Source organism: Sarcophilus harrisii, chromosome 3 (genome assembly GCF_902635505.1).
Source record: "Sarcophilus harrisii chromosome 3, mSarHar1.11, whole genome shotgun sequence".
NCBI classification, from domain to species: Eukaryota; Metazoa; Chordata; class Mammalia; order Dasyuromorphia; family Dasyuridae; genus Sarcophilus; species Sarcophilus harrisii.
This window is the reverse complement of record NC_045428.1, coordinates 465,620,891-465,647,561: the sequence shown is the minus strand read 5'-3', so window position 1 is coordinate 465,647,561 and position 26,671 is coordinate 465,620,891. Positions and strand designations below refer to the sequence as shown.

The 26,671-nt window shown below is 35.7% G+C and overlaps 1 protein-coding gene across 1 annotated transcript in view; it reads right to left on the bottom strand.

Annotated features, from left to right (window-relative positions):
• Positions 1-20,024, bottom strand: part of MTNR1B (melatonin receptor 1B) — a 33,148-nt gene extending 13,124 nt beyond the window's left edge. Inside the window, 1 exon segment of the mRNA XM_003764327.1 lies at positions 19,793-20,024. Coding sequence (XP_003764375.1) covers positions 19,793-20,024 — 232 coding nt within the window.
• Between the last annotated feature and the right edge of the window lie 6,647 nt (positions 20,025-26,671).

Genomic DNA, 26,671 nt, shown 5'->3' with positions numbered 1-26,671 from the left:
ACCTATCCAGGAGCACTTAATATTTTTCCAATTGTTTAAGTCTGACTTTATTTGTGTGGAAAGTTTTTTGTAATTTTGCTCATATAATTCCTGACTTTCCTATAATAAAGATGACAATACTTATATTTGCTCTACCTATCCAGGAGCACTTGATATTTTTCCAATTGTTTAAGTAGTAGATTAGCTTTGATTGCAAAACCTACACCGCCTTCATGGTAGTTCCCTTCCCTGCAATCACTCCAGGAAAATGTATATCCAGCTCTGACTTCAGTAAGCTGGCTTTCATTTGCCAAGCTTGTTTCTCTCAAAATTCATCATCAGTAGTGATAACTGTTGAGTTCTCTCACAAGAATTTTATGTTGTCTATAAGTGTGTTCAAATTCCATATACCAATGATGAGTGGAATCAACTTTGCAGAAGTTTTTTACATTTTTTAGCGTTTCAACAGCAGACTGGGATCCCTTCCAGGCAGGCAGGTGAGCAGACAATTTTAGGGCATCTTTTCTAGCCCCTTTTTCAAACCTGGAGGTGAGCAGTGCTATCCTTAAAAGGCTGCTCAGACATTCAGAGGCCTGCTGCTTCCAGTGAAAAGACAACCCTATGGCCTGGGCCGCCTATGTGTAGGATTGTGATTACAGCTCCCAGTGTGTCTGCACCTGCTGCTTCATAATTCATGCATTGTCAAAGGAGTTTGAAATAGGCAAAATGGTATAGTTGATGTCTTTTGATTCATACACAAATTGAATTTAAGTGAGGCAGAATTAAAATTGTAGGCTTCATTCTTGCTTCTTTCTCCATCACTGTCCAATGGCAGGACAGAGTCAAGATTATTAGAGATGCAGTGGATGACCTAGAGTCTTTAAAGTCCTACCACTTCACAAAATGTACTTTGCCTGTCTTCATGGCCTTTGGAACAAATTGTTCTCATTCCACTAGGGAAGTCTTCACCTGCTTAGACACCTCCCTAACTCACCTTAGAGACTGAGACCAGTTGGTTACTCTCAACCTGTTTTAACTCCTCTTACCAAAATGGCCCATGTGTATTCTACATCTTCTTGGAGCCACAGGTGAGAGTTAGGTGGATCAGGTGGACACCAAAGATGGAAAGCAGCCCTGCAAAAGGCTTGGCAGCTCTCGCCTCAGAGGTACTAGTCTTCCTTGAACTGCCCTACACACCAATATATATTTATGCAACATATAACTATAATACTTTCCTAATCTATATCCCAGGGTTGCTGTAAGAACCCCAAACAATCAATAAACCTTAATTCAGTATTTACTGTTTGCCAGGCGTATTGTAAAATTCTAGGCATACAAAGAAAGGGAAAAACGACCCCACAAAAATGGTCCTTGCCTTCAAGAAGTTTACATATTAATGGGAAGACTACATGAAGATAAATTAGCACATAATATTATATATATATATATATATATATAAAAGTATATATATATACATACATATACATGTGTATGTAGCATACATCAAGTGTAAATAGATAATCTTAGAGAAGCTCAATGGCCGAGATAAAGAGGGAACGGACTAGGAAGACCCCTCATAGAGGGTGCTCTGAGTTGTCATCTGATTAGAGTCTTGAAGGAAGCCAGGGATTCTAAGATTCAGAGAGAAGAAGAGATGGCATTCAAGCCAGAGGCCAGTTAGTACAGAGACATCGAGATGGGAAATAGAACACTGTCTTCAAGGAATAGTGAGACTACATGACTAGAGTACATGGGAAAGAAGAAACTATAAAAAGGATAAAAAGGTAGGAAAGTGTCAGGTTTTAAAGAACTTTTATGTCACACCGAAGACTTTATATTTGATGTTGGCAATAAAGGCGTACCTCATTTTATTGTGTTTTGCAGACACTGCAGGGTCTTTTTGTTTGTTTGTTAATAAATTGAAGGTTTGTGACAATCCTGCATTAAGGCTCTTGACAACATTTTTCCAACAGCCAGTGCTCACATCATGTCTGTATTACTTTTTGGCAATTTTCACAATATTTCAAACTTTTTCATTATTTTATCTGTGATCTGTGACCAATGACCTTTGCTGTAACTGTTTTGGGGCACCATGAACTGTGCCCATGTAAGATGATGAATTTAATTGGTAAATGTTGTGTATATGTTCCAGCTGCTCCATTAATCAGCCCTTCCCCTGTCTCTCTCCCTTTCCTTGGGCCTCTCTATTCCCTGAAACACAACAACATTGAAAAGATATTACATAAACTTAGTTGATAAAGCAAAAGCAAGATTTAGGAGGCTTGACTGATTTTGAAAGTTCTATTGTGGATAAAATACTATAAAATAGCACCATCAAATGCTACAGAGAAGTCTCTCATGAAAGGAAAAGTGAATTGATGTGACAAATCTCATTGTTGCCTTATTTCAAGGAACTGCCATGGCCATCCCAACTTTTAGCAACCACCATCTTGATCAACATGGAGACAAGACCTTCCACCAGCCAAAAAGATTACAACTCAATAAAGACTCAGATGATGGTTAGCATTTTTAACAATAAAGTATTTTTAAATTGTTGTATACATTGTTTTTTTAGGCATAATAACTATTGCACCCTTACATTTTACAGTTCAATGTAACTTTTAGGTGCACTGGGAAACCAAACAATTCATGTGGCTTGCTTTATTGTGACATTTGCTTTATTGCAACGGTCTGGAACCAAACCTGCAATGTGTCTGGGTATACCTGTAATAGGGAACCATTGAAAAGAGCAATGACATAATCAGATGCAGGTCTGTTTAAGGAAAATCTTGTTGTGTTTGGAATACAATGGGGAGAGACTTGGGGCAGGGAGACCAATTAGAAGAAATGATAAGGGTCTGAACAGAAGTGGTAGCTGTGAGAAGGAGACGTATATAGGAAGCACTAAAACAAGGTTTAGAGCATTACATTATTTTGTGTGCACAAACACACATGCTCACAACAACCAAAATCTAGAATCTAATTACAAATGAGTTACTGTAAAGACAGAAATGACAAATGAAGTAATATGCTTGAAAGCACCCTGAGAAATAGAAAGCAATGAAAAAAGTTTTATTACTTATAGAAAAGCTAAAGTAGTAATGTTATTATTTTCTGTTTGGTTTTCAGTGTCTCTTTTTTCCCTCATAACATGGAGATGATAATATTTGTTCTTTTTACCTCCCAGGATGCTAATGTGAATCAAATGAAATATGTTTTAAAATGTTTCAAAGATTTACAAGGCTTAAGCATGTAAAATGAAAACAAATTCAATAGTTAGATAAATAATAAAAGAATAAAAATGAAATGAAAATAAATAAGACTTAATAAAAGAAATAATATATAAAATATGGTTATTAGTAATCAAATTAAGGAATTTTCCAGAAAAAAGTTCTTCTCCCACAAGTGTTAAATAAAAGTGCATGTATAAAAGGGCTTCTCAGTAAACCCAGGCCCTGTGAGCCTTCACACGGGACAGGAAAGGAAGGCTAGGAAGCCTGCCTCCAGCTCAACCCTGTTGTTGAGTAATAGAAGTGCCTTGAAGAGACTTTAGGACATGTATAAATATTCTGGAATTGGTTGTTATCTGCTAAACACAGTAGCCTTTTTAATTGACTATAGTTGTAGAACACAAATTGGAGCATCTTTAAAAGGTGTTAGTCATCCTTAGGAACTAATCTTCATTGGGCAGCTGCTCTTGGTTCAGTTCTTTTGTTGATGACATACAATAATGACAGTTCTATAAAGGGAGAGGCCTGAGTCTGCTCATCTGCCTGTTTCTGTGTTTCTTTATTTCTCTGTCTCTGTGCCTGTCACTCTATCTCTGTATCCGTCTGTGTGTCTGTCTGTCTCTGTTCTTTGTCTCTCTGTCAGTTTCTCTGTCTCTGTCTCTCTCTCTCCACAGGCCAATATATAGACCTTCAAATGTGGTTTTCAGCTTTTTTATCTGCCTCAGAGGCAGTTAGGTGGTGTAGTAGACAAGGCCTGGCATTGGGAAGACCTGAGTTCATATCTGGCCTCTTATACTTATTAGTTAGATGACCCTGAACAAATCAGTTAACCTCTGCCTGCCTTAGTTTTTCGTCTGTAAAATGGGAGTTATTCTAGTGTTTTCCTCTCAGGGTTATTGTAAGGATCCAATGAGATGATAATTATAAAGTGAGCACTACAGTGCACATAGTAAGTTCTATATAAATGTTAACTGTTATATTTATTTATCTTTTTTCATTTCACATAAAGGAAGTTAAGAGCAATAACTTTGTTGGATTTGTAAAATAATCCAAGGTCTAAGATCTTACTGCATTTTGTGGCCAGCCAGAATTTATGGCCCAGGGAGTGGGTACAACTCAGGACCAGCCTAGCACGCATGAGCCAGTCGTTGAGATGAGGATGCATCTGGCAGCAATGTCCCATTTGGATGTCAAATTGGTGAGACCAATATTGGGTTGAAGTTGCGCTAAATCTGAGCCAATTTCTCCAGGCACAGAGGTAATATAGGGGGAGTGTACTCCTAAAATGCTAAGAGGAAATGTTTGTCCTTTTCTATTCTTCCTGTAACTTCAAAGGAAATATCCTTTTGTAAAAGCTATCATGCTAATTGATTAAGTGGAAGTGAGACACCAGTCATTCGTTGTTAATAGTGGTGGGAACAAATCCAGTGGATATTCAGGTTAATAGCATTAGAGAAAGAGATATTTCCAACTATGGATGGGTTAGAGACAATATAAACAAAATTATAGAAGTTATCTTTAAAGAAAATTCTTTTAAGCACTTTAAAAGCATCTATTTACATAAAATAATAGATATGATCATTATAAACCATTCTCTCCTAACCATTAAATCAGGATGCCTGAAAACCTCAAACAGAATATACTTTATTAACAAAATTGCATATAATATAAAATTTTCACTAATTTAAACCAGCCTTCTGTTTTGTATCTCTAGGCATGAGATTTAACAATTAAAAATCCCTCCATTCTAAGCATTCCCATTCACCCTTCTACCTCAATTCCCTCTTCAATGCACATTTCTCTGGACAAGTAAGCCAAAAAGAACAGAAATGTTTGTTGATTAATTAGGATATAAGATAAAAGATGTGGGAACTATTATTCTAATCAACTAGCCTATTAAATCCTTCAGTTCCTTAAATTCACTATTCTGTCCTTAAGATTGTGTGATAAAGTGTACCAAACTTGGAGTCAGAAAACTCTTGTTGGTGCTGTGAAACTTCCATTTATTAATTAGCTGTATGGCATTTTTCAATTCACATAATCTTTTAGAATCTCAATTTCTTCATCTCTAAAATTGGAGAAAGGTGAATATTGTGACTTTCTTCCTCATAGGTCCTGTGAAGATGAAATAAGATCTGTGCATAAAACAAGTACTGTACTGAATGAATTTGATATCAGAAATCATAGGTTCAAAATCTAACTGCTACTTATTTCTCATATAATCTAGAAGTAACTTAATCTCTTTGGGCCACAGTCTTTAAATGAAAGTGTTGGATTATGTAACCACTAAAGGAAGATCCAGTACTAAATATATAATTCTATTTATCTTATCATCATCATCATCATCATTGCATCTATTATATGTTCGTTCAATCAGCTCATTGTGATAGCCATTTGAGCATTTCTCACCAAAGATACCAGCGTGGTTTGTCATTTCTTTCTCCAGCTCATTTTGCAGGTGAAGAGAATGAGGGCAAATAAGTTTAAATGACTTGCTCAGGATACACATGTAAGAGTCTTAGGCTAGATTTGAACTCATGAGGTTGAGTTTTCCTGATTGCAAGCTCACTGTTCTATCCACTATGCCCTATAGTAAGCACTTACTAATATGGGAAAACTTTGAAAGACTTAAGAACATTGACCAACTCAATCACCAACCATGATTCCATAGGGCCAATGATGAAGAATGTTTCCCACCTTCTGATAGAAAGGTGATGGATCAAATTAGAAAATGAGACATATTTTTGCATATTTCAGAAATTGCTTTCATTCATCACTCCTTTTTGTTTCAAGAGTTTTCTTTACCTAAGTGGAGTCATGGGGCATAGTAAAAAGGAAGAGAAAATAAATGTTTATCATTTGAAAGGATAACATTTAATTTCAAATTAATTTTAATTTAGAAAATTTAAATTTACCACACAATAAAAAATAGAATTTTCTTGATGAATTAATCATTAGTAAGCAACCAAGCATAGAGGCAACTTGACATAATGGATATAGCATTAGATTTGGATTCAGTTTAAATCTAATCTCAGATATTTATTAATTGTGTGACATTAAGAAAGTCATTTAACCTCTGTCAACATTAACTCATGCATGATATTAACAAAATAACATCTATCTCATGGGATGGATCAGATTACCTAACTATTGCACTCAAGTTCTTAAAATTATACAGGTTAGGTTTCAGGAATAAATGAGCTGAGAATTACCAAAAGGACAGATTAGTTTTCGAAGAAGTAGAGGAATTAGAGATCAACTTGTTGATATTTGCTGGATTACAGAGAAAGCAAGGGAATTCCAGAAGAGCATCTACTTCTGCTTCATTGATAACACTAAGGCTTTTGTGTGGATTACAACAAAATATGGAAAGTTTTCAAAGAGATAAAAGAGCCAGATTATCTTACTTGTCTCCTGAGAAACCTGTATGCAGGCCAAGAAGCAATAATTAGAACCAAAGATAGAACAACTGACTGGTTTGAGATTGGAAAAGGAATACAATAAAGCTCTATATTGTGATCTTATTTATTTATTTTATTTATATGTAAAGTATATCATGCAAAATGCCAGAATGGATGAATCAAAAGCTGGAATTAAGGTTGCTGTGAGAAATATAAACCGTCTCAGATATGCAAATTCTGATGTCAGAAACTGAAGAGGAATTAGGAAGTCTCTTGATGAGAATAAAAGAAAAGTGTAAAAGCTTGCTTAAAGTTTAACACACACACACACACACACACACACACACACACACCCCTATATGATCTTGGCAATCGGTCCCATCACTTTTTGGCAAATAGAGGGAAAAGAAATAGAAATGAAGTCAGATGATCATTGCAAATAATAACTGCAGCCATGAAATTAAAAGAGGCTTACTCCTAGGAAAGAAAGTTATGGCAAATATGGACAACATACTAAAAGCAGAAATATCATCTTACCAATGAAACTCTACATAAGGTTATGATTTTTCCAGTAGCAATGTATGGCTGTGAGAGGAAGGAAAGCCGAGTACCACAGCATTGACACCGTCAATTGGTGATGCTGGAAAAGAGAGTTCCTTGGTTAGCAAAGAGATCAAATCAGTCAAAAATGCTAGTTACTTCTTTTACTTAAATATTTCCTGAATCTTGGTTCACGTTATTCACCTGAAGGTCAAATATTGAAGCTGAAACTTAAGTACTTTGTCATATAAGAAGAAAGGACTCACTGGAAAAGACCCTGATATTGGGAAAGAGTAAACGCAAAAGGAAAAGGTGTGGCAAAGGATGAGATCGATGGTATCATGGAAACAATGGCCAGTGGAATAAATGGAAATTGGACAAACCATGGTCCATAGAATTGCCAAAGATCAGATAAGGCTAATAACTGAACAAGAACAACATAGGGTTATTTCAAGAATCATGTGAGAGAAAGTATGTGCCTTGTAAACCTTAAAGCATTATTAAATGTTATTTGCTGTTAATTTATCTAGGAGCAGACTGAATGTTTTCTCTGGTAATTTTTCTTTAGTAAGAAAGTTCATATCCAGGAGTTTCTTAATGATACATTTTTATGCAAAATTTCACATAGCCCAGAAATAATTTCTGGATACCACAACTTCTGTTAACAGAATTAAATTCCAAAGACCTAGACTAAGTTTTGTGCAAAAATCCTACTGTACCCTTGATATTCACAGGTTCATCATGGATCACAGGTTTAGAGCAAGGTCATCATATCCAAACATCCCTCTTGACATATAAGGAAAGCAAGATCTGAAGTAGGTAAATGTCTTACCTAAAATTATGCAGTTCATATGTAGGTAAGCCAGGATTTAAATTCATGTTCTTTCAAACTTGGAGTCATCTCCATGCTTATAAGAACTCTGGATTCAGTAAAGCAAATTGTTGGCTGACTTTCAGTTTTCCAGATCTAAATTGGCCAATCCCTACTTCTTGGTTTGCTTCTAGCCATGTTGGCCGAGTAAGCCTAAAATTGTGACAAAATTAAGCATCATTTATGAATCATTTCCTTCTTCCATTTTTCTGATTTTTCCACATCTTTATCAAATATTCATTCAGTGGCAAAAAGGTCCCTTTTTTTTCTGAATAGGCATATTTTTACATTAAGACTACATATCAAGCTAGGTATCCAAGAAAAAGGGCAAAAACCATCAAAGTCTTTATAATTCTTGTCTGCTGGGGGTTGCATAAAAAGAATTAAAGAGGATTACAAGCTTTTCTGATTATCCAGCTAAAGACATAATTACAGGATTAAAATTAGTTAATTTTTGCTGGGAGGGAAGTTAATAAATAAGATATTCACAATTGAAGTGAAAAGTTGGAAAGCTTAGAGAACATTAGGGAATGAAGTCCAAGGCAAATGGATTTGAACTTCATTAGATAACAACCCCCAAAAGTTAGAAAGGCTTGGAAAGGCCAAGAAGCATCTGGCCCTCTGAAAACATGGAGCAGAATTTTAATGTGATGATACAAGATGGTAAAACGTAGAAATTTAGCCTCTTGTGAATGAAGGGAAATAAAATAGTTCCTTCTATACACATGGTTCCCACCTAAATTGTTTTATGAAATGTATATCAGATAAAAAAATTAACATAATAGCATAGCGCCCTCAATTAGGAAAATTCTTAATATTTAGATAGAAATCTGACTTTCCTAATTTAAATTTATGTTTATTTCTAGTTAACTTCTGGCTTTTTTGTGTTTGAAGCAAAAATCAAGATTTGGAAAATATTTAAGTAAAAGAAGTAAGCACTGGGCATATTATTGTTACTGGGTAGACCTGGAAAGGGAAAGTTGGGTAAAGAGCAGATTTGGCAGGTTTGTGTAGAGGAGAACTTCCCTTGTTCTTTTAAAGGTATATACAACCTAATAGCTTTGGACAAAGATCTGTGCTTCAAGATGCCTGTGAGGGTCCTCCTGGATCTCTTTCTTCTCTACCATAGCTCAGTTTGCCTTTTGAAAGTTCAGTTTGTTAAATACTTACTGAGGTTGGAATTCCCACTGGTACTATTGCTCAGCTATTTTATTCTCTGTCTCATATACTTTGTGTGAATCTGACTAATTCTTAGCCTTCAGTGGAGTCCATCTTCCAGCTTAAAAATCATGCTCAAAATCACTTTCAAGACTGAGAGGAAATGTCCTTCTGAATTACAAATCGCAGGATACCAATCCATTCTCAAATTTCACTTACTACTATAAGTAAGGCAACAATGTAGTAGATGGAGGCAAGTCTGGGAGTAAAGAAGATTTGGGTTCAATTTTTGTCTCTGACACATATTAGCTATGCATCCACAGAAGTCATATCACTTTTTGACATTCTAGATAACCCTCTAAAATCATAAATTACACCCAATTTATCAATCTGCTTGAATGAAGGCAGTTTCCACACTAAGAACTGACCACATGAAAGATACTACACAAGTTGATGGCTCCCTCTGAGGGCACTGTGTTAGCCATGAGGGACACAAAAATAACAGTGAGACAGTCCCTTCTCCGGGGGATTTTATAATCTAGTTGGTGATTCACACTTACAAATGTAAAATGTAGTGGATTTGTGGCACAGATCCCCTAATTCTCTCCTCTTCCTCTAGCTCCCTTTTTTGAGATTGATTTATTCAATACCCCCTCCTCTTCCTAATTTGACAGGTTGGGGGTTCCCAGCAGAGGCAGCTATAACTCATATTCAAAGTACTAGGGATAATCCTTACAGGAAAAAAAAACAAAAAACTATTCATTAACTGTTCACAGCACTTAAGCCTCCACCCATTGTGTTTCCTATTTAAATCAGCCAAGATGACACCATTAATTTTTAAACAGGAGATATTTACTAACAAGAAACAAATGAATTAATAATCATAACAAGGAGGGATTGCCTCTCCTTGGAAATCTTCAATGAGCATTTTTTGTTGAGTATATTATATCGGGAATTTCAGATTATAGGTGAAATCCCTTCCAATTCTTAAATTCTGTGATTCTCTGATAACATAAAGTCCACCCATAAACCTGGGCCATATTTTTCCTAGAAGGCATATGGTTTTTGGGGAGGACAGTGAGCAGAAACTTCTAGGAACCTAGCAATGAGGTAACACCTATATATCTGGGCAATTCACTGTGCTGGACTGCTGGTTTTGAAATTCTTAGTCTTGTTAGTGAATAGTCTGTACCACTGATCACCTGCTGGGCAGTACAGCTATTCTTTTTGGACTCTCCTGATGAACAAAGCACCTTATCTTCTACTTACTCTCAAGGCACAGAAACAGTGCTAAGTTCATTTAGCAAACAGCAACTTTAAGTCTAAAATTTGCAGTTTCCTGGGAAACTTAGTTTCCTGCTCCCTTAGTTGAGTGTTGAGGCAACATTACACTCTTTTAGTGAAAAACAATTCCCTTGAACTTGGGATTTACAAAGCTATTCGAGTCTTCTCATTCATTGGTCACTCTCAAAACACAGAGGGCAATAATGGAAAATGTGGACAAGATTGTGAGGAACAACTCCCCTCAGAAGCTCTAAGTGGTGCTAAAGAGCAAGGCACAAGCCCAGATAGATCTTCAAGCTAAAGAGCAATCTTTTTTCTTCCAAAATAGTCTCCCTCTCAAACAATAGTGCTTTTTTATTCTCCAGTTGACTTCCCAGTATCAGTTGCAGTTTGTTTCCAATCAACTGGGCTCTTCTAGAATCACAGTGAAGACCCTCCTTTTACTATCTTCCTTATCTGCTTCTTTTGTTTTGCTGGTTTCTTAGTTCTTTTGGCTTCTGCTTATTTCTTGGTGTCTAAGCTCCTCAAGTCTCTTCTGCCTCAAATCAAGGCTTCTTTATGTGTAATAATATTTATTCCAGGTTAAAAAAAAATCTAAAATCCATATTTCTGTTAAATGTGACACAAATAGGCAATGTACAATTGTCCCATAATTTCCCCAAATACTTCTTGTTGTATATATCTAGAAAACTCTGAATTTACATTCTATAGTAATACACACACATACATATACATACATACATACATATATATATATTAACCATTGGGAAATATTGTTTTGCAGCCATCTTTACTATCAATAAGAATGTTTGTTTCTCAAGAACTGTTTTCTCCCAGATCCTGTCAGGATTATCTGTTTTTCTCCCCAAGCACTTTTTCTCAGTTTTTCATTTAAAAATTTTATATATTTTACCTCTTTAAGCAAATGAAATGTCCATATAAGAAAAGGATAGTATCTCTCTCTCTCTCTCTCTCTCTCTCTCTCTCTCTCTCACACACACACACACACACACACACACACACACACACGGATACAAGGTGTTTTGAATGGAAAAGTATTAGAGCACAGGAAGATAAGGAAAGGTCTCACAAAGAAGGCAAGTTTTGACCCAAACCTTGAAGGAAACTAGACATTCTGAGAGATTATGATGAGGATGAGGAAGGAGGGAATTTCAAATATTAGCAACAATAAATACAAAGGCACAGAAAGAAACAGAAGTTGGTTGGGGAACAAGATATTGTTTTTCATCCTTCATTACATATTATATAATGATCAAAGACATCATAGATGATGTTTTAACTTAAATCTGAATTGAAATTAAGGGAGATAGTTGCACAGTCATCAACCTCACTCTCTCTTCCAAAGTCATCAAAGAACAGTGGCAATGTAAAAATACAATGAGCAACAACCCAAGGTGCAATGGATAATTTAGTGTCTCTGATGTCTGATCAAACTCTATGCACTCCACAATGCCTGCTTCAATGACCTTCAAGGTCATTGGAAAAAATTGCTCTTATCTACTTTCACAAGCTTTAGTAGACATTTACCTAACTCACCAGTAGGTTTGATATCTGTTGGTTATCTTCAATCTGGGCCAGCTCTCTTCAAAGATAGTTTTACTGGGTGTGAGCCACTGATGAACAATTGAAGAATTTGTATCCTGACAAAGAAAGAAAATCACCTTGAAGATTTTGAAGGTGGATTGGATGAGAAGGACATGAGGAGAAGAGACCATTCAAGAAGTCACTACCAGAGTCCAAGCAACAAGTGAAGAAGACCTGAACTAGAGTGGTGACTGTACAAATAATTATGAATGTAAGAGATGCTATAGAAGTGGAAATAATAGCATTTGGGATCTGGGTGGATAAAAGTGGGTAGTCAGAATAACAATAAAGTTATGTATCTGGGAGGCTATAGGTGGTGTAGGTATAGGCTAGTGGTATTAAAAGAAATAGGAAACAAGAAAATTTGGAAAGAGTGAGTTGGTTTGGAGAGAAAGAAAATGACTTCTCTTTTGGATATACATTATCTCCTGCTTTATGGCAGAAAGGTGGGGGACTCCCAGGGGAAAATGTTTTTTTTCCATTGTCATACGTAGTCATGATATCATATTTCTACTTAATAGCCTTTCTTTGTCTCAAAAAAGGATTCTATATGCCCTCCTCTAAAAATAAATGACTGTGATATGAAGGCAAAGTCATGAATAAAATGTGGTTTTTCTAATAGAAAACTGAAGAAACCTGTTCAATTTACCCACAACTGTTCCTAGATAGACATAAATATTGGGAAACAGGTGGTAAGGGATCTATACAGAGAAAGGAATTCAGACAATGATAAATGATGGATATAATACCTCTAGAGTGATAATGATTTTAAAAAGAAGAGACTGTGTCAATGAGGGGAATGATAGAGTAAGCACAGAACAAGTTTAGTAGCCTCTAGAGGACTATATCAGCTTCTGAGGCTGAAATAGAGAACAAACTAGTCTATAATAAGCATATAGTCCTGAAAAACTAAAGGCTAAATATGATGAGGGACTGAGGAAATGGGTGACAGTGACAGGCAAACCTCTAACTTTTCTCTTGCTCCTTCAGCAGAGACCTTTTGAGTGCAGGTCCTGAATATACTAGTTATATAACCTTGATCAAGGCATTAACTTTCCAGTGCCTCAGGCAACAATGCAAGACTATCATTTACAGAGCAAGTGTTGATCTGCATTAGTAAAGGAAATCACTTCAGGGGGAATCCACATATCAGTGAAATCACAAGTCTAATCCAAAAAAAATTTTTTTAAAGATTTTTCCTATGGACATCATTTACTTATTGATTCTACTCCAATTCTACCTATGTCTGGGCCCTGCTCCAAACCTGTGTCACTGCTTGAAATGCCAAACCTATTAGCACTGCCCATCCCATGTTTCCTTGGTTTTCCTAATGCCTTTCCTTCCCATGTCTAGGTTGCAAAGTGGTGCAGTGGATAGAGGAGTAGGGCTGGAGTCAGGAAAACCTGAGTTCAAAATCAGCTTCAAACATTTCCTAACTCTGTCACTCTAGGCAAGTTATTTAGCCTCTTCTGCCTCCCTTTCCTCCACTGTATTTGAGATAATAATAGCTCCAATATCCACAGTTGTATAAAATGCTTAGTACAGTGCCCATTATTAAAGTAGGTGTTTAGTAAAAACTTGTTTTCTTCAGTCTCTTTGCTGGCATTTTCCCTGTACCAAGCACAAAGAAAAATGCTGGACACATAGAAAATACTCAATAATAATACAACTTAGCAAACCTCAAATCTGGGTTTCATTAGTGTGGGGGAAATCCCAACATGGAAAACTCCCTCCACAGATGAAGATCACCAAACACTACAACTTATAACCTTAGAAAGTTACCTTGCACTAAAAATCATAGCCATACAAAAACCTTTAACATTAAATAGTAATAGTTCATTTCCCCCCATTTTACAGATGGGAAACTGAGGCACAGAATGGGTGAAAGGATCTGCTAAAGATCTCACAGCTGATGTGCATCAGAACTATTATTCAACCTCAGTTCTCCATTCTGCACATTGAATATGCTTTCCAGTGTATTATGATGCCATTAATTATTAGGATCACATTCTAACATTAAAGACAGTAATACAATACACAGAATCCAGCCAGAGAAGCAACATAATTTAGTTTATAGAAGTCTAGCCTCAATGCCAGGAAGATCTAGAATCACAGTACTATCTGAGTGATCATAGATAGATAATCCACTTTTATCTCAATCACAACTCTTTACCAGTAAAATAGAGAGGAATAGAGTGGTTTTATTCTAAAGTCTATCTGACTATGTCTCTTTCCTATTCAGTTAAATATAATGGCTCCCTTTTACTTAGCGGATCAATTTTAAGATCCTCTATTTGAGGACCACAGGATGATAGCACTAGAGCTATAAGGTATTTAAAGCTCTTTACTATCTGGCTCCAATCTACCTTTCTAGTCATATGTACTACTCCTCTTCTGCTATTCTTCTTGCTGTTTCTCAGACATGTCACTTAATCTCTATACCTTTGCATTGGTAGTCTCCCATGCCTGGTAACATACTCCTCTGCTTCTTAGAATCACTTGTTCTTCTAACACTCAACTTGTTCTATATAAAGAGTATCCATATAAAATATAAAATTTATTAAATATAGTTTTCTGTTTGTTTATTATTCTTTTCCAATGAAAACACTTAAAAATAGGAACATTAGCACAGTGAAAAGGACACTGCCACTTGAACAAGCAAAACAGGTTCCAAAACAGGTTATATAATGTATAAGCTATATGACCTTAAAGGAAGTCCTTGTACTTCTCTGTGCTTTAGTCTTCTTATCTGCAAAATAGGAATAAAACTTGTACTACATAATTGGGCAGGTAGGTGGTACAGTGGATAGAGTGCAGAACCTGGAGTCAGAAAGACTCATCTTCCTGCATTCGAATCCAGTCTCAGGCACTTTCTAGCTGAGGGACCCTCATATGTCTCAGTCCCTCATTTGTAAATGAGCTGCAAAAATAAATGGTAAACCCCTCCAATATCTTTGCTAAGAAAACTCCAAATGGGGTCATGTAAAGTCCAATGTGACTTAATAACAATATCTACTTCACTAGGCTATTGGTGAGTGCTTTGGTTCTGGTTTATAATTTTATTTTATTTTATTTTATTTTTTTAATTTAATAGCCTTTTATTTACAGGATATATACATGGTAACTTTACAGCATTAACAATTGCCAAACCTCTTGTTCCAATTTTTCACCTCTTACCCCCACCCCTCCCTAAATGGCAGGATGACCAGTAGATGTTAAATATATTAAAATATAACTTAGATACATAATAAGTATACATGACCAAAACATTATTTTGCTGTACAAAAGAATCAGACTCTGAATTATTGTACAATTAGCTTGTGAAGGAAATCAAAAATGCAGGTGTGCATAAATATAGGGATTAGGAATTCAATGTAATGGTTTTAGTCATCTCCCAGAGTTCTTTTCTGGTATAGCTGGTTCAGTTCATTACTGCTCCATTAGAAATGATTTGGTTGATCTTGTTGCTGAGGATGGCCTGATCCATCAGAACTGGTCATCATCTAGTATTGTTGTTGAAGTATATAATGATCTCCTGGTCCTGCTCATTTCACTCAGCATCAGTTCGTGTAAGTCTCTCAGGCCTTTCTGAAATCATCCTGTTGGTCATTTCTTACAGAACAGTAATATTCCATAATTTTCATATACCACAATTTATTCAGCCATTCTCCAACTGATGGACATCCATTCAGTTTCAGTTTCTAGCCACTACAAAAGGGCTGCCACAAACATTCGTGCACATACAGGTCCCTTTCCCTTCTTTATAATCTCTTTGGGATATAAGCCCAGTAGTAACACTGCTGGATCAAAGGGTATGCACAGTTTGATAACTTTTGAGCATAGTTCCAAACTACTCTCCAAAATGGTTGGATTCGTTCACAACTCCACCAACAATGAATCAATGTCCCAGTTTTCCCACATCCCTCAACAATCATCATTATTTTTCCTGTCATCTTAGCCAATCTGACAGGTGTGTAGTAGGTATCTTAGAGTTGTCTTAATTTGCATTTCTCTGATTAATAATGACTTGGAGCATCTTTTCATATGACTAGAAATAGTTTCAATTTCTTCATCTGAGAATTGTCTGTTCATATCCTTTGACCATTTTTCAATTGGAGAATGGCTTGATTTTTATAAATTAGAGTTAATTCTCTATATATTTTGGAAATGAGGCCTTTATCAGAACCTTTGACTGTAAAAATATTTTCCCAGTTTATTGCTTCCCTTCTAATCTTGTCTGCATTAGTTTTGTTTGTACAAAACTTTTCAGTTTAGGTATAATCAAAATTTTCTATTTTGTGATCAGTAATGATCTCTAGTTCTGCTTTGGTCATAAAGACCTTCCCTTCCACAGGTCTGAGATGTAAACTATCCTATGTTCCTCTAATTTATTAATGATTTCATTCTTTATGCCTAGGTCATGAACCCATTTTGACCTTATCTTGGTGTAGGCGTTAAGTATGGATCAATGCCTAGTTTCTGCCATATTAGTTTCCAATTTTCCCAGCAATTTTATCAAACAGTAAGTTCTTATCCCAAAAGCTGGGATCTTTGGGTTTGTCAAAGACTAGGTTGCTATATTTGTTGACTGTTTTATCCCTTGAACCTACTCTATTCCACTGATCAACTAATCTATTCCTTAGCCAATACCAAATAGTTTTGGTAACTGCTGCTCTATAATATAATTTTAGATCTGGTACAGCTAAGCCACCATCATTTGATTTTTTTCATTAATTCCTTGAAATTCTTGACCTTTTGTTTTCCATATGAACTTTGTTGTTATTTTTCTAGGTCATTAAAATAGTTTTTGGGAGTCTGATTGGTATAGCGCTAAATAAATAGATTAGTTTAGGTAATATTGTCATCTTTATTATATTTGCTCGCCCTATCCAAGAGCATTTAATATTTTCAATTGGTTAGATCAGACTTAATTTGTGTGAAAAGTGGTCTGTAATTTTGCTCATAAAGTTTCTGATTTTCCCTTGGCAGATAGATTCCTAAATATTTTATATTATCAGTAGTTACTTTAAATGGAATTTCTCTTTGTAACTCTGACTGTTGGATTTTGTTAGTGATATATAAGAATGCTGATGACTTATGTGGGTTTATTTTATAACCAGCAACTTTGCTAAAGTTGTGGATTATTTCTAATAACTTTTAGCAGAATCTCTGGGGTTCTCTAAGTATACCATCATGTCATCGGCAAGAGTGATAATTTGGCTTCCTCATTGCCTATTCTTATTCCTTTAATCTCTTTCTCAGCTCTTATTGCTATAGCTAGCGTTTCTAATACAATATTAAATAGTAACAGTGATAGTGGGCAACCTTGTTTCACTCAGATCTTATTGGAATGGTTGCAGTTTGTCTCCATTACATATGATGCTTACTGATGGTTTTAAATAGATGCTGCTGATTATTTTAAGGAAAAGTCCATTTATTCCTATACTCTCAAGTGTTTTTAATAGGAATGGATGTTGGATTTTATCAAATGCTTTTTCTGCATCTATTGAGATGATCATATGGTTTTTGTTAATTTGGTTATTGACATGGCCAATTATATTGATAGTTTTCCTAATATTGAACCAGCCCTGCATTCCTGGTATAAATCCTACTTGATCATAGTGTATTATCTTGGAGATGATTTTCTGTAGTCTTTTTGCTAATATCTTATTTAAGATTTTAGCATCAATATTCATTAGGGAGATTGGTGTATAATTTTCTTTCTCTGTTTTCAGCCTACCTGGTTTAGGTATCAGTACCATGTCTGTGTCATAGAAGGAATTTGGTAGGACTCCTTCATTCCCTATTTTATCAAATAATTTATATAGCATTAGGGCCAATTGTTCTTTAAATGTTTGGTAAAATTCACATGTAAATCCATCTGGTCCTGGGATTTTTTCTTAGGGAGTTGTTTAATTGCCTGTTCTATTTCTTTTTCTGAAATGGGACTATTCAAGCAATTTACTTCCTCCTCTGTTAATCTGGGAAGTCTATATTTTTGGAGGTAGTCATCCATTTCACTTAGGTTATCAAATTTATTGGCATAAAGTTGAGCAAAATAACTCCTTATTATTTCTCTAATTTCCTCTTCCTTGGTGGAAAGTTCTCCCTTTTCATTTTTAAGACTACTAATTTCATTTTCCTCCCTCCTTTTTCTAATCAGATTTACCAAAGGCTTATCTATTTTATTGGCTTTTTCATAGAACCAACTCTTAGTTTTATTAATTAGTTCTGGTTTATAATTTTAAAAGAAATAGTTATACTCTACCTGAAAAAATCGTGAATGTAATTTCCTTTTCAGAATGTTTATGGTACTTTGCATAAAATGGAAACATACTTTATTTAAAAGCACTATTATAACCAAAGAATTAAAAAAAAACCTTTAAATTACTGAAGTAATATTAAATTCTATACACAAGAGGTTTTTCATTTTTTTTAAATTTTTGGAATCCTTTTTAAAAAGAATACTTTCAAGATGATCTGGTACATAGTGATTAGGTCTTAATGAGTGCTTAATTGTGCTTGTTGGTTGATTGTGTGTATATGTACACATGCAAGGACTTGACATCAAATCTCCCATGGTTCTTCTAGGATGAAAATTCTGGATCCAACTAGTCAGACAAGAAAGCATTTACTTTAAAAAATACTTTCCCTTATAAAAATATTGAGTAACATTTCTAAACTGTATAAGTTGCTTGCTATTGCTGGACTTTTTCCATTTTAATAGCTCTTTTAAATTTGAGTTATAGCCTAATAATGGCTGCAAAAAAAAAAAAAAGATATTTCAGCTCTCTTCAGTGAGGTGCAAATGGAAAAATTCAGAGTTAGAGGTTTCAAATCTCATATCTAGCCCTTACTACACATGAGACTTTAGGCAAGGCACCTAATCTCTCTGGACCTCAGTTTCCTCAACTATAACAAAATGGAGGTGGACTAGATGACCTTCTAACTAAATCTATGATGCCAAGGACTATGGCATAAACTTAATGATCAATCAGGACAATTGTTCAGGGTATGTCCCCTAACTCAACTTTCTTCCTTCCACATTCTGCATATAGAAAATCCGAAAGTCCAAACTGTGAGAAAATTTCAGAATTGTAAACTCATGAATATGAAGGAGAATTATTCCTTTGTCTTTAAATATTTCCAGTAATCCTCTAATCTCCAAAGAGACAGTCTATTTATATGCTTCCAGGCATATTTTTTCAACTTCTGTGATCAACAAAGTATTCTTATTTAGTACTAGGACGAATAGCATTCAAAAGACACTCAACATATACAAATCACAAGAGAATATCTTAGAAACTTGTTAGTAGATAGCACTCCCTAGAACTGCATTAAATGGGAATCAATTATGGAATATATTTCTGGGCAAAAGGTACTTTCCTTCCTCTGACTGTCCCTCCCTTACTTGTCACCCCTCCCCACTCCACCTCACTCCCAGCAGAAGCCTAAGGAAATGAGTGAACAAAACTTTTTAACTAGATTATTTAAGACAAATCAATAGAAAAAGTTGAATTTCCCATGCCTTAGAAATGACTTGAACCAACTTTTAGTTTCTGGATCAAACTTGGGGAAAACAAAAGCAATGTCGGAAAGATTTAAAAACTAAGATGAGGGGATATTTGTCTGGACCAGAGTAGGGTTAAAGTGTAAATTGGCATAGGAGTGTGGGCGGAATAACGAAGAGTGAGATGCCCACGGCTCCGCCCATCCTCCCCTACCTGTATTCTGGAGTTTGCGGTTCCTTAACACGGACAAGATCACCAGTGAGTTGCCCACAAGATCTACAATGGTGATGATGATCAGCACGCTGGACAGTGCCGGAGCTATCCAAAAGGGCCTAGAGGCCGGGGAGGGCTGCTTCCAGTCCCCAGCTTCCGCCTCTTCCCAGCCAAAAGAGCGGCCTGATCCGTCCCAATCACAGCAATTATGGAGAGAGCCATCCTCCAGCATTCGGACCTCTGCTTTCCCAAACCGCCGCTGTCCCGGTTCTTGCCTCCGCGGCAGCATAAACTTCACAGTAGCACAGAAAGTGATTGGGCACCCGTGCCGGAACCTAGATTCCAACTTCTGTTCCACTCGCCTCACCAATCTGGTTTTGGCCCTAGCTTTAATTCTGTCCTTGCCTCTGGGTTTTCTGGCTCTTGCGCTAGCCACCAGCCTCACTACTCGGTCTGCCCACCCCTCTCTCCCCCCGACCACCCGGCCTCAGAAGGATTTATAATAAATGAGTTTTGTCCTTCCCACTACTCTCACTCCTATTTAGCTAAGCACTACTCGGACTTCCCAGGCTTACTGAGGGTGGGGAGGAGAGGAAGTAGCAGGAGGATTTAAAAGAAGAATGTTAAGGATCCGAAAGAAGAGGAGGGAAGAATAGTGGCCGAGCGGGAAATCACCGAACTGTTCCTGTCTTAGGTCCATGCTGTAGCAACGAACTGGAGATCCAGGGACATATCACTTCACAAGTTATCTCGTTTACTCAATAACCTAAGGCCCTCTGATCTGGGCAAGGAGAGAGAAGGGTCACAGTGGGGAGGTCATGGAAGAAAGAAAATAAGCATTATTATGTGCCAGACATTGTGCAGGGATAACTAAATTGAAAAGATGCCAGTCAGGCAAAAACAAATATGAAGAAAGAATTTAACAGTTTAGTTAAATTTTTAAAATTAAAATATATTGAAGCTAATATATAGCTAATATATAAATACTCTTTAGTTACCAAGGTGTATTTATGGAGTTTTTGCCAGAGGGATATTTATGAAGTCTTTTCCCTATTAAGACTATCCTTCATGTTCATATTTATTTTAACCCTATTTTATCTATGTTGTTAGTCCACTTGTATCCCTTTAGAATAGTCTTGGGTACTCTTATTTCCTTAGGAATGACTTTCACCACATAGACCAGATCATCTATTCTCCCCACTTTTGTGCTGAGGCAAACCATAGTTTGGTAGTCCACTTTCCTTACTAAAACCATGCCTCTTCCCTTGGCCTGAGCAGCTCATATTCTCCAATGCTGACAGAGTCTTACTCATTTTATTTAGTCACATCCAGACTGTTAATTCAGGACAGTGGAGACTGTGTATTAAATAGTCTTGACTGACAAAGCCTTCACCTGCTTCTAAGTTAGGGTATAAAAAAGAATGAAAAGAAGCCTCCCTTTAAGGGGGAAGGGCCAAGCCCAGATGAGTCATATCCAAGTCCAAACAGCAAACAAGAGGAGGAATGAAAAGGGAGGCAACTCGATCTGGAAGCCAAGTAGAGCAGAGGGAGAGATGAGGAGTAAAGAAGCCACAGACTGATGATCAATTGCTTGGTTTGAACTAGATATGAATTCAAAAGGTACTAACTGGATCAATCAATGTCTTTCTTTCCTGATAGTAAGGGAAGCAAAAATTCAGAACAAAATAAGTATTCATTTCAGTGAGAAGACATCTAATGTCCTACTTTCTCCCTACCTCTCCATCTCCCAATATAATACAATTATATTGTATTTACTTTGTATGTATTTTGTACGTATATAGGGAATATAGAGTTTCTCTAGAAAAGATCTAAGCTTCTTTTTTTAAATTTAAGCTTTTTTATTTTCAAAATATATATATGGATAATATTCAACATTCACTCTTACAAAACCTCGTGTTCTAACTTTTTTCCCTCCCTTCCCTCTACCTCCTCCTCTAGACTGCAAGTGAGAATCTAAGCTTCTTGAAGGCAGTTTCTATTTTTGTCTTTGTATATCCATCATCTAGCATAGTCCCTGGCACATGATAGACACTTGTTTGATTCTTGTTCAAATATGAATTGGTCCAAAGTACTCTTAGGTACTTTCCAATATGAGTTTCTGTGATTTTTCAGATGAGAAAAATGAAGCTGAGAGATCACTAGCCAACGGTCACAAAGTGAAGATGACTTCATATTGTTCCCTATGTTTTTGCCTCTCTTTCTAAAGAGAAATAAACCAATTGTTTATTCAAACAACTGAATCCAGCCCAGTTTCCCAATTCCATTCCAGTATAGGAAAGTTTCCACTTCAAGCACGGCAGCAAGCAATTTTTGGTTGTGATAACAATGCACAAGTGGACTGCTAGTTGCTTTTAGCATTCCAGGTTGATGCACTCTTATCTAAAAAGAATTATTTTAAACAGACAAAAATATTAGCTGCTAGCTATTGTGAGATGAAATTACACGGGAGGAAAAAATACTAAGGAGGAATGCAGAAAGAAACAGAGGTTCAAGACACCCAACTAGTTCTTCTTATATACCTTTTACTAGACTCAAATTCAGACCAAAAGTCCTCTCAAAACAATATCAATTAAGGAATAAATAACTTAGAAAAGAAAATTTCTAACAAAAACAGCACCAGTCTCTATCTCTGTCTCTGTCTTTGTCTCTCTGTCTCTGTTTTTGACTCTCTCACACCAAGCCCATGCACGTATATATACCAAAACCCTCCCTGAGCAGAGTCATAAAATTAGGAATTATTAATTTCAAGTCATCATCTAGCCTCTACCTGAAGATCTCCAGTGAGGGGGAACTGTACTCCAACTTCAGCTCATTTCACTTTTGAACAGCTCTCACCATTAGGAAATGTTTTTCTTATGCTTATTAAGAAAAAGTATTCCTTAACTTCAAGTTCTCTTCTGGGGCCAGGGAGAATAAGGCCACTATATGGATAGAGCACTGGAACTAGGATCAAGAAGGTGTGAGTTCAAATCTAGCCTAAGCTTTTTTCTAATTGAATAATTCTGGGCAAGTCACTAACCTTTGCCTACCTCAGTTTCCTCAACTGTAAAATGGGAGGAGGCTAATATTAACACCTCCCAAGATTATTGTTAAGATTAAAGGAATATTTATAAACTACTTTGCATAATTTAGGTATGCGATAAATACTTGATTTCTTCTTTCTTTCCTCTTCCTCATGAAAATCATTCAAATACCTGAGTATCTTTTATCCCAATTGTTTTTTTTTTTTTCTTCTTCAAATACAGGCTAAACCTAATTAATTAGTTCAACTAAAAATTGTGAAATAGTTTCAGGTTCCCTCATCATCCTAGTCAGACTCTTTTAAACAAACTCCAACATGTCAACATCCCTTTGAAAATAAAGTATGCAGAATAAGATTCTAAGGAAGGAAGAAAAAGAAAGGAGAGAACAAATAATTGGTGATTTGAGCCAGAAAGAACTAGCAACTTAGGGGCAACCAGAGAAAGAAATAATTTAAAAATATGAGCACCACATTTGTTTCATAAAACTCTAAGATTTTATGCTGAGATTATTTTAGTAATTACCAACCTCCACCAACAGACAGCTAAGCACAGGAGCTCTCAGAGTGGCAGCATTTCTCATTCCTCTTGGTCTTGCTTCCAGCCCAACACTTCCAGCTACTATTTGAGAAATGGCTTCTGAGGAGAAGAGACCAGCCATTTCAACCAACTACCAACTAACCAAGCAAACCAGCCCAGTAGAAGCAGCAGGGAAAGGAAAAGACAAGAGGCAGTTAAATCACTCCCACCAACATGGACCAGGAACTTCCTACTCATTCCCTAAGAGAGACAGCCTTAAACCCATGAGCCTTGGAAATAGCAATTTTCCTACCTGTAATCACTTTCTTGATTCTTGAACCTATATCTATTGAGGACCTAGAGACTTTTGTCATCATACACCTTGGCAATGTTGAACGGTTAAGCATCAGAAATAGATATGATTTTATCAGTAGAAATTACATTGGAGAGACAGCCTTACCACTTTACTGCTATACCCCCCAAAACTCTTGTCCTTTCTATCTGACTTTCAACTGAGGTCTTCTATGTATGTTGTCTTTATTATTAGAATGTGAGCTCCTTGAGAGCAGGGACTGCCTAAATTTTTCTATATTTAGCATAATGCTTTTCAAATAGTAAATGCGTAACAAAAACTTCATTCATTCATTTTTTTCAATGTGGTCTGCTTAGAATTAATACAGCAGAAATCCCTTGCTTGGGATTATATACTTCCATTCATTAACAGAATGTAAGAGCTCGGAAATTCTTTTGACTGCTGTACCACACTGCTGCTTCATATTGAGCTTACAATCCACTGAATCCTCTAGAATTCTTTTTATATGAATTCTTTTTTGGCCATGTTTTCCCCACTCTATTTGTGCAGTTGATTTTATTAGCATAAGTATAGGACTTCACAGTTACTCTTATTAAATTACCAAAGTGTTACTTTATAGAGCTAGAAATATCAGAAAAAATTCACCTATAGGAACAAAAGTTCAAGAATATTAAGGGAAATAATGAGGGAAAATGAAAAAGAAGAGGGGAGACAATGTCAATTATTAAAATTTAGAGCAAAGTAATAATCATTAAAATTATTTGATACTCTGTAATGGGCCAGAGATTTGAAGAAATAAATATATTTGGGGCAAGGATTCTTACAAGGTGTTAACTTAATGGAATTGATAAGACAATGGTTATCTAGTTTAGCATGGTGATTAATAGTTCTCTAGTTCAGTATGACTGAATTAATCTTACAACAAATAATGGTTGCCTAGTGATATAATGATTGGCTTGCACTTAGTATGATGAATGGATTTAATTGTAATAGAGTATATAAACTGGGGACAAACTCAGCCACAGAGAGGAGAAAACTTGACCAGCCTCATGGTGGCTCTCCTGCCCTCATTACTTCTCCACTAAGATCAAGGACTCGGACTGGTCCCAAGATCCTCCAGAGAGCTAGTCTGGACACTATATTTTAGTCCACCCCAGTGTTGGGGCTCTAGAAAACAATGGTACGTTTTGTCACCCCAACTTGGGGGGCTCTAAAAAACAGGACAGTACATTGAGATGTGCAGATTGCTGAATGGCTGGCTGACTGAGACTGGGAGACTGAAGGAGACAATAAATTTAGACTTTGGACTTTATCCACTACTATTCTCATGGTGATTATTCTGCTGAAACCAAGACTGGCCCCGAGACTTCCAGAAACCTAGTCAGAACATTATAGAACTCAATTTTTAAAATTGATTAATAGGGTAGATTAGGACCAAAGATAGAGGAGCAAATAAACATAAAAGAATAGTATTCACTTACTCCAAGTGAGGGACAAGTTTATTATTTGACTGTAATTTCTGGGAAAATTAGAAAACAGTTGAGCAGAAATTAGATTCAGACCAGTATCTCACACAAAACAAAACCCAAAGCTCCAAATGGATATATAACTTAGACATAAATGATCATATCATAAATAAAATAGAAGAGCAAGGAAAAAGTTGCACTTTACAACAATAGATAGAAGAAGAGTTCTTAACCAAACAATAAGATAGAGAGTATCACAGAAGATAAAAAATGATAATTCTTATTATATAAAATTGAAAACTTTTTGCACAAACAAAATCTATGCAGCTAAAAATAAAAGGAAAATTATTGCAAAAATTTCTCTATAAAAGTCTGAAATTAAAAAAAATACAAACATAGGAAACTGCTTCAAATACATAGGGAAAAGAGCCATTTTTTCTATTGATAAATGAAGATAGGAGCAAGTTTTCAAAAAAAAAAGAAAGAAAAACAAGCATCAATAATTACATGAAAAAAATAGTTCAAATTGTTATAATAAAAAATACAATGTAGGATAACTCTGAGATTTCGTATTACACTCATCAGATTAGATAAGATTACCAAAAAGGAAAAGAATAATTATTGGAGTAAATATGAGGGGAGGCACACCATTGCATTGTTGGTAGAGCTATAAATTGGTACGTTCATTCTGGAAAGCAATTTGAAACTAAACTAAACCAGGCATATAGAATTTAACCAAACAATTACATTGTTAGGTATATATCCAAAGAGAATAAAACAAAGGCTACATGAACAAAAATATTTACAACAAAATTTTTTGTTATAACAAAATTAACTGAAAGCTAAGAAGTCCCCCTTTTGAGAATGACTATTATGGGATACTGTTGCATCATTTAAAAAATATCAGAAGGGACAGACTCAGAGAAGTCTGGGCATACTTATATAACCTAATACAAAGTAAAAGAGTAATTCCAATTTACAATAATCCATAACACTAAAAAGAAAAATAACTTTTAAAATCTTAAGTACAATCAAAGAAATGATAAATTTCTTTTGACACAGAGGTGATGATTCAGAAATGAAGAATGAGGGAGACATTTTGGGGCTTGGGCAATGAATAGATTTGCCTCACTTTATTCTTATTTCTTTCAGAAGAGGATTAAAAAAACTTTGATGAGGGGAGAAGTGTTTTGGAAAATGTGGATCAGGTGACAATAAGGCCAAAAATGAAAGAAAAAGAAAGCATCAATAAAACATTTTTTTCAATGCAAAGAATAAGACAGGAGAGTCAGAGGAAAACACTGACAAATGGTCCCATTTTAGAAAAAGCATACTGAATTTAATATGCCTTAAAAATGAACTTAATAATGGAAATTCAGGATTTCATATGTAATTCATATGTAATGGGCAAATATGAAAATGCCCATGTTTCTTGGTTTTTGCTAATTGTAAAATAAAAACATTTTAATATGCCATGTGATTATAACACATCCTTTAAAAAATAATTGTTTTATTTTTTCAGACCAAAGCTTTTATTTAT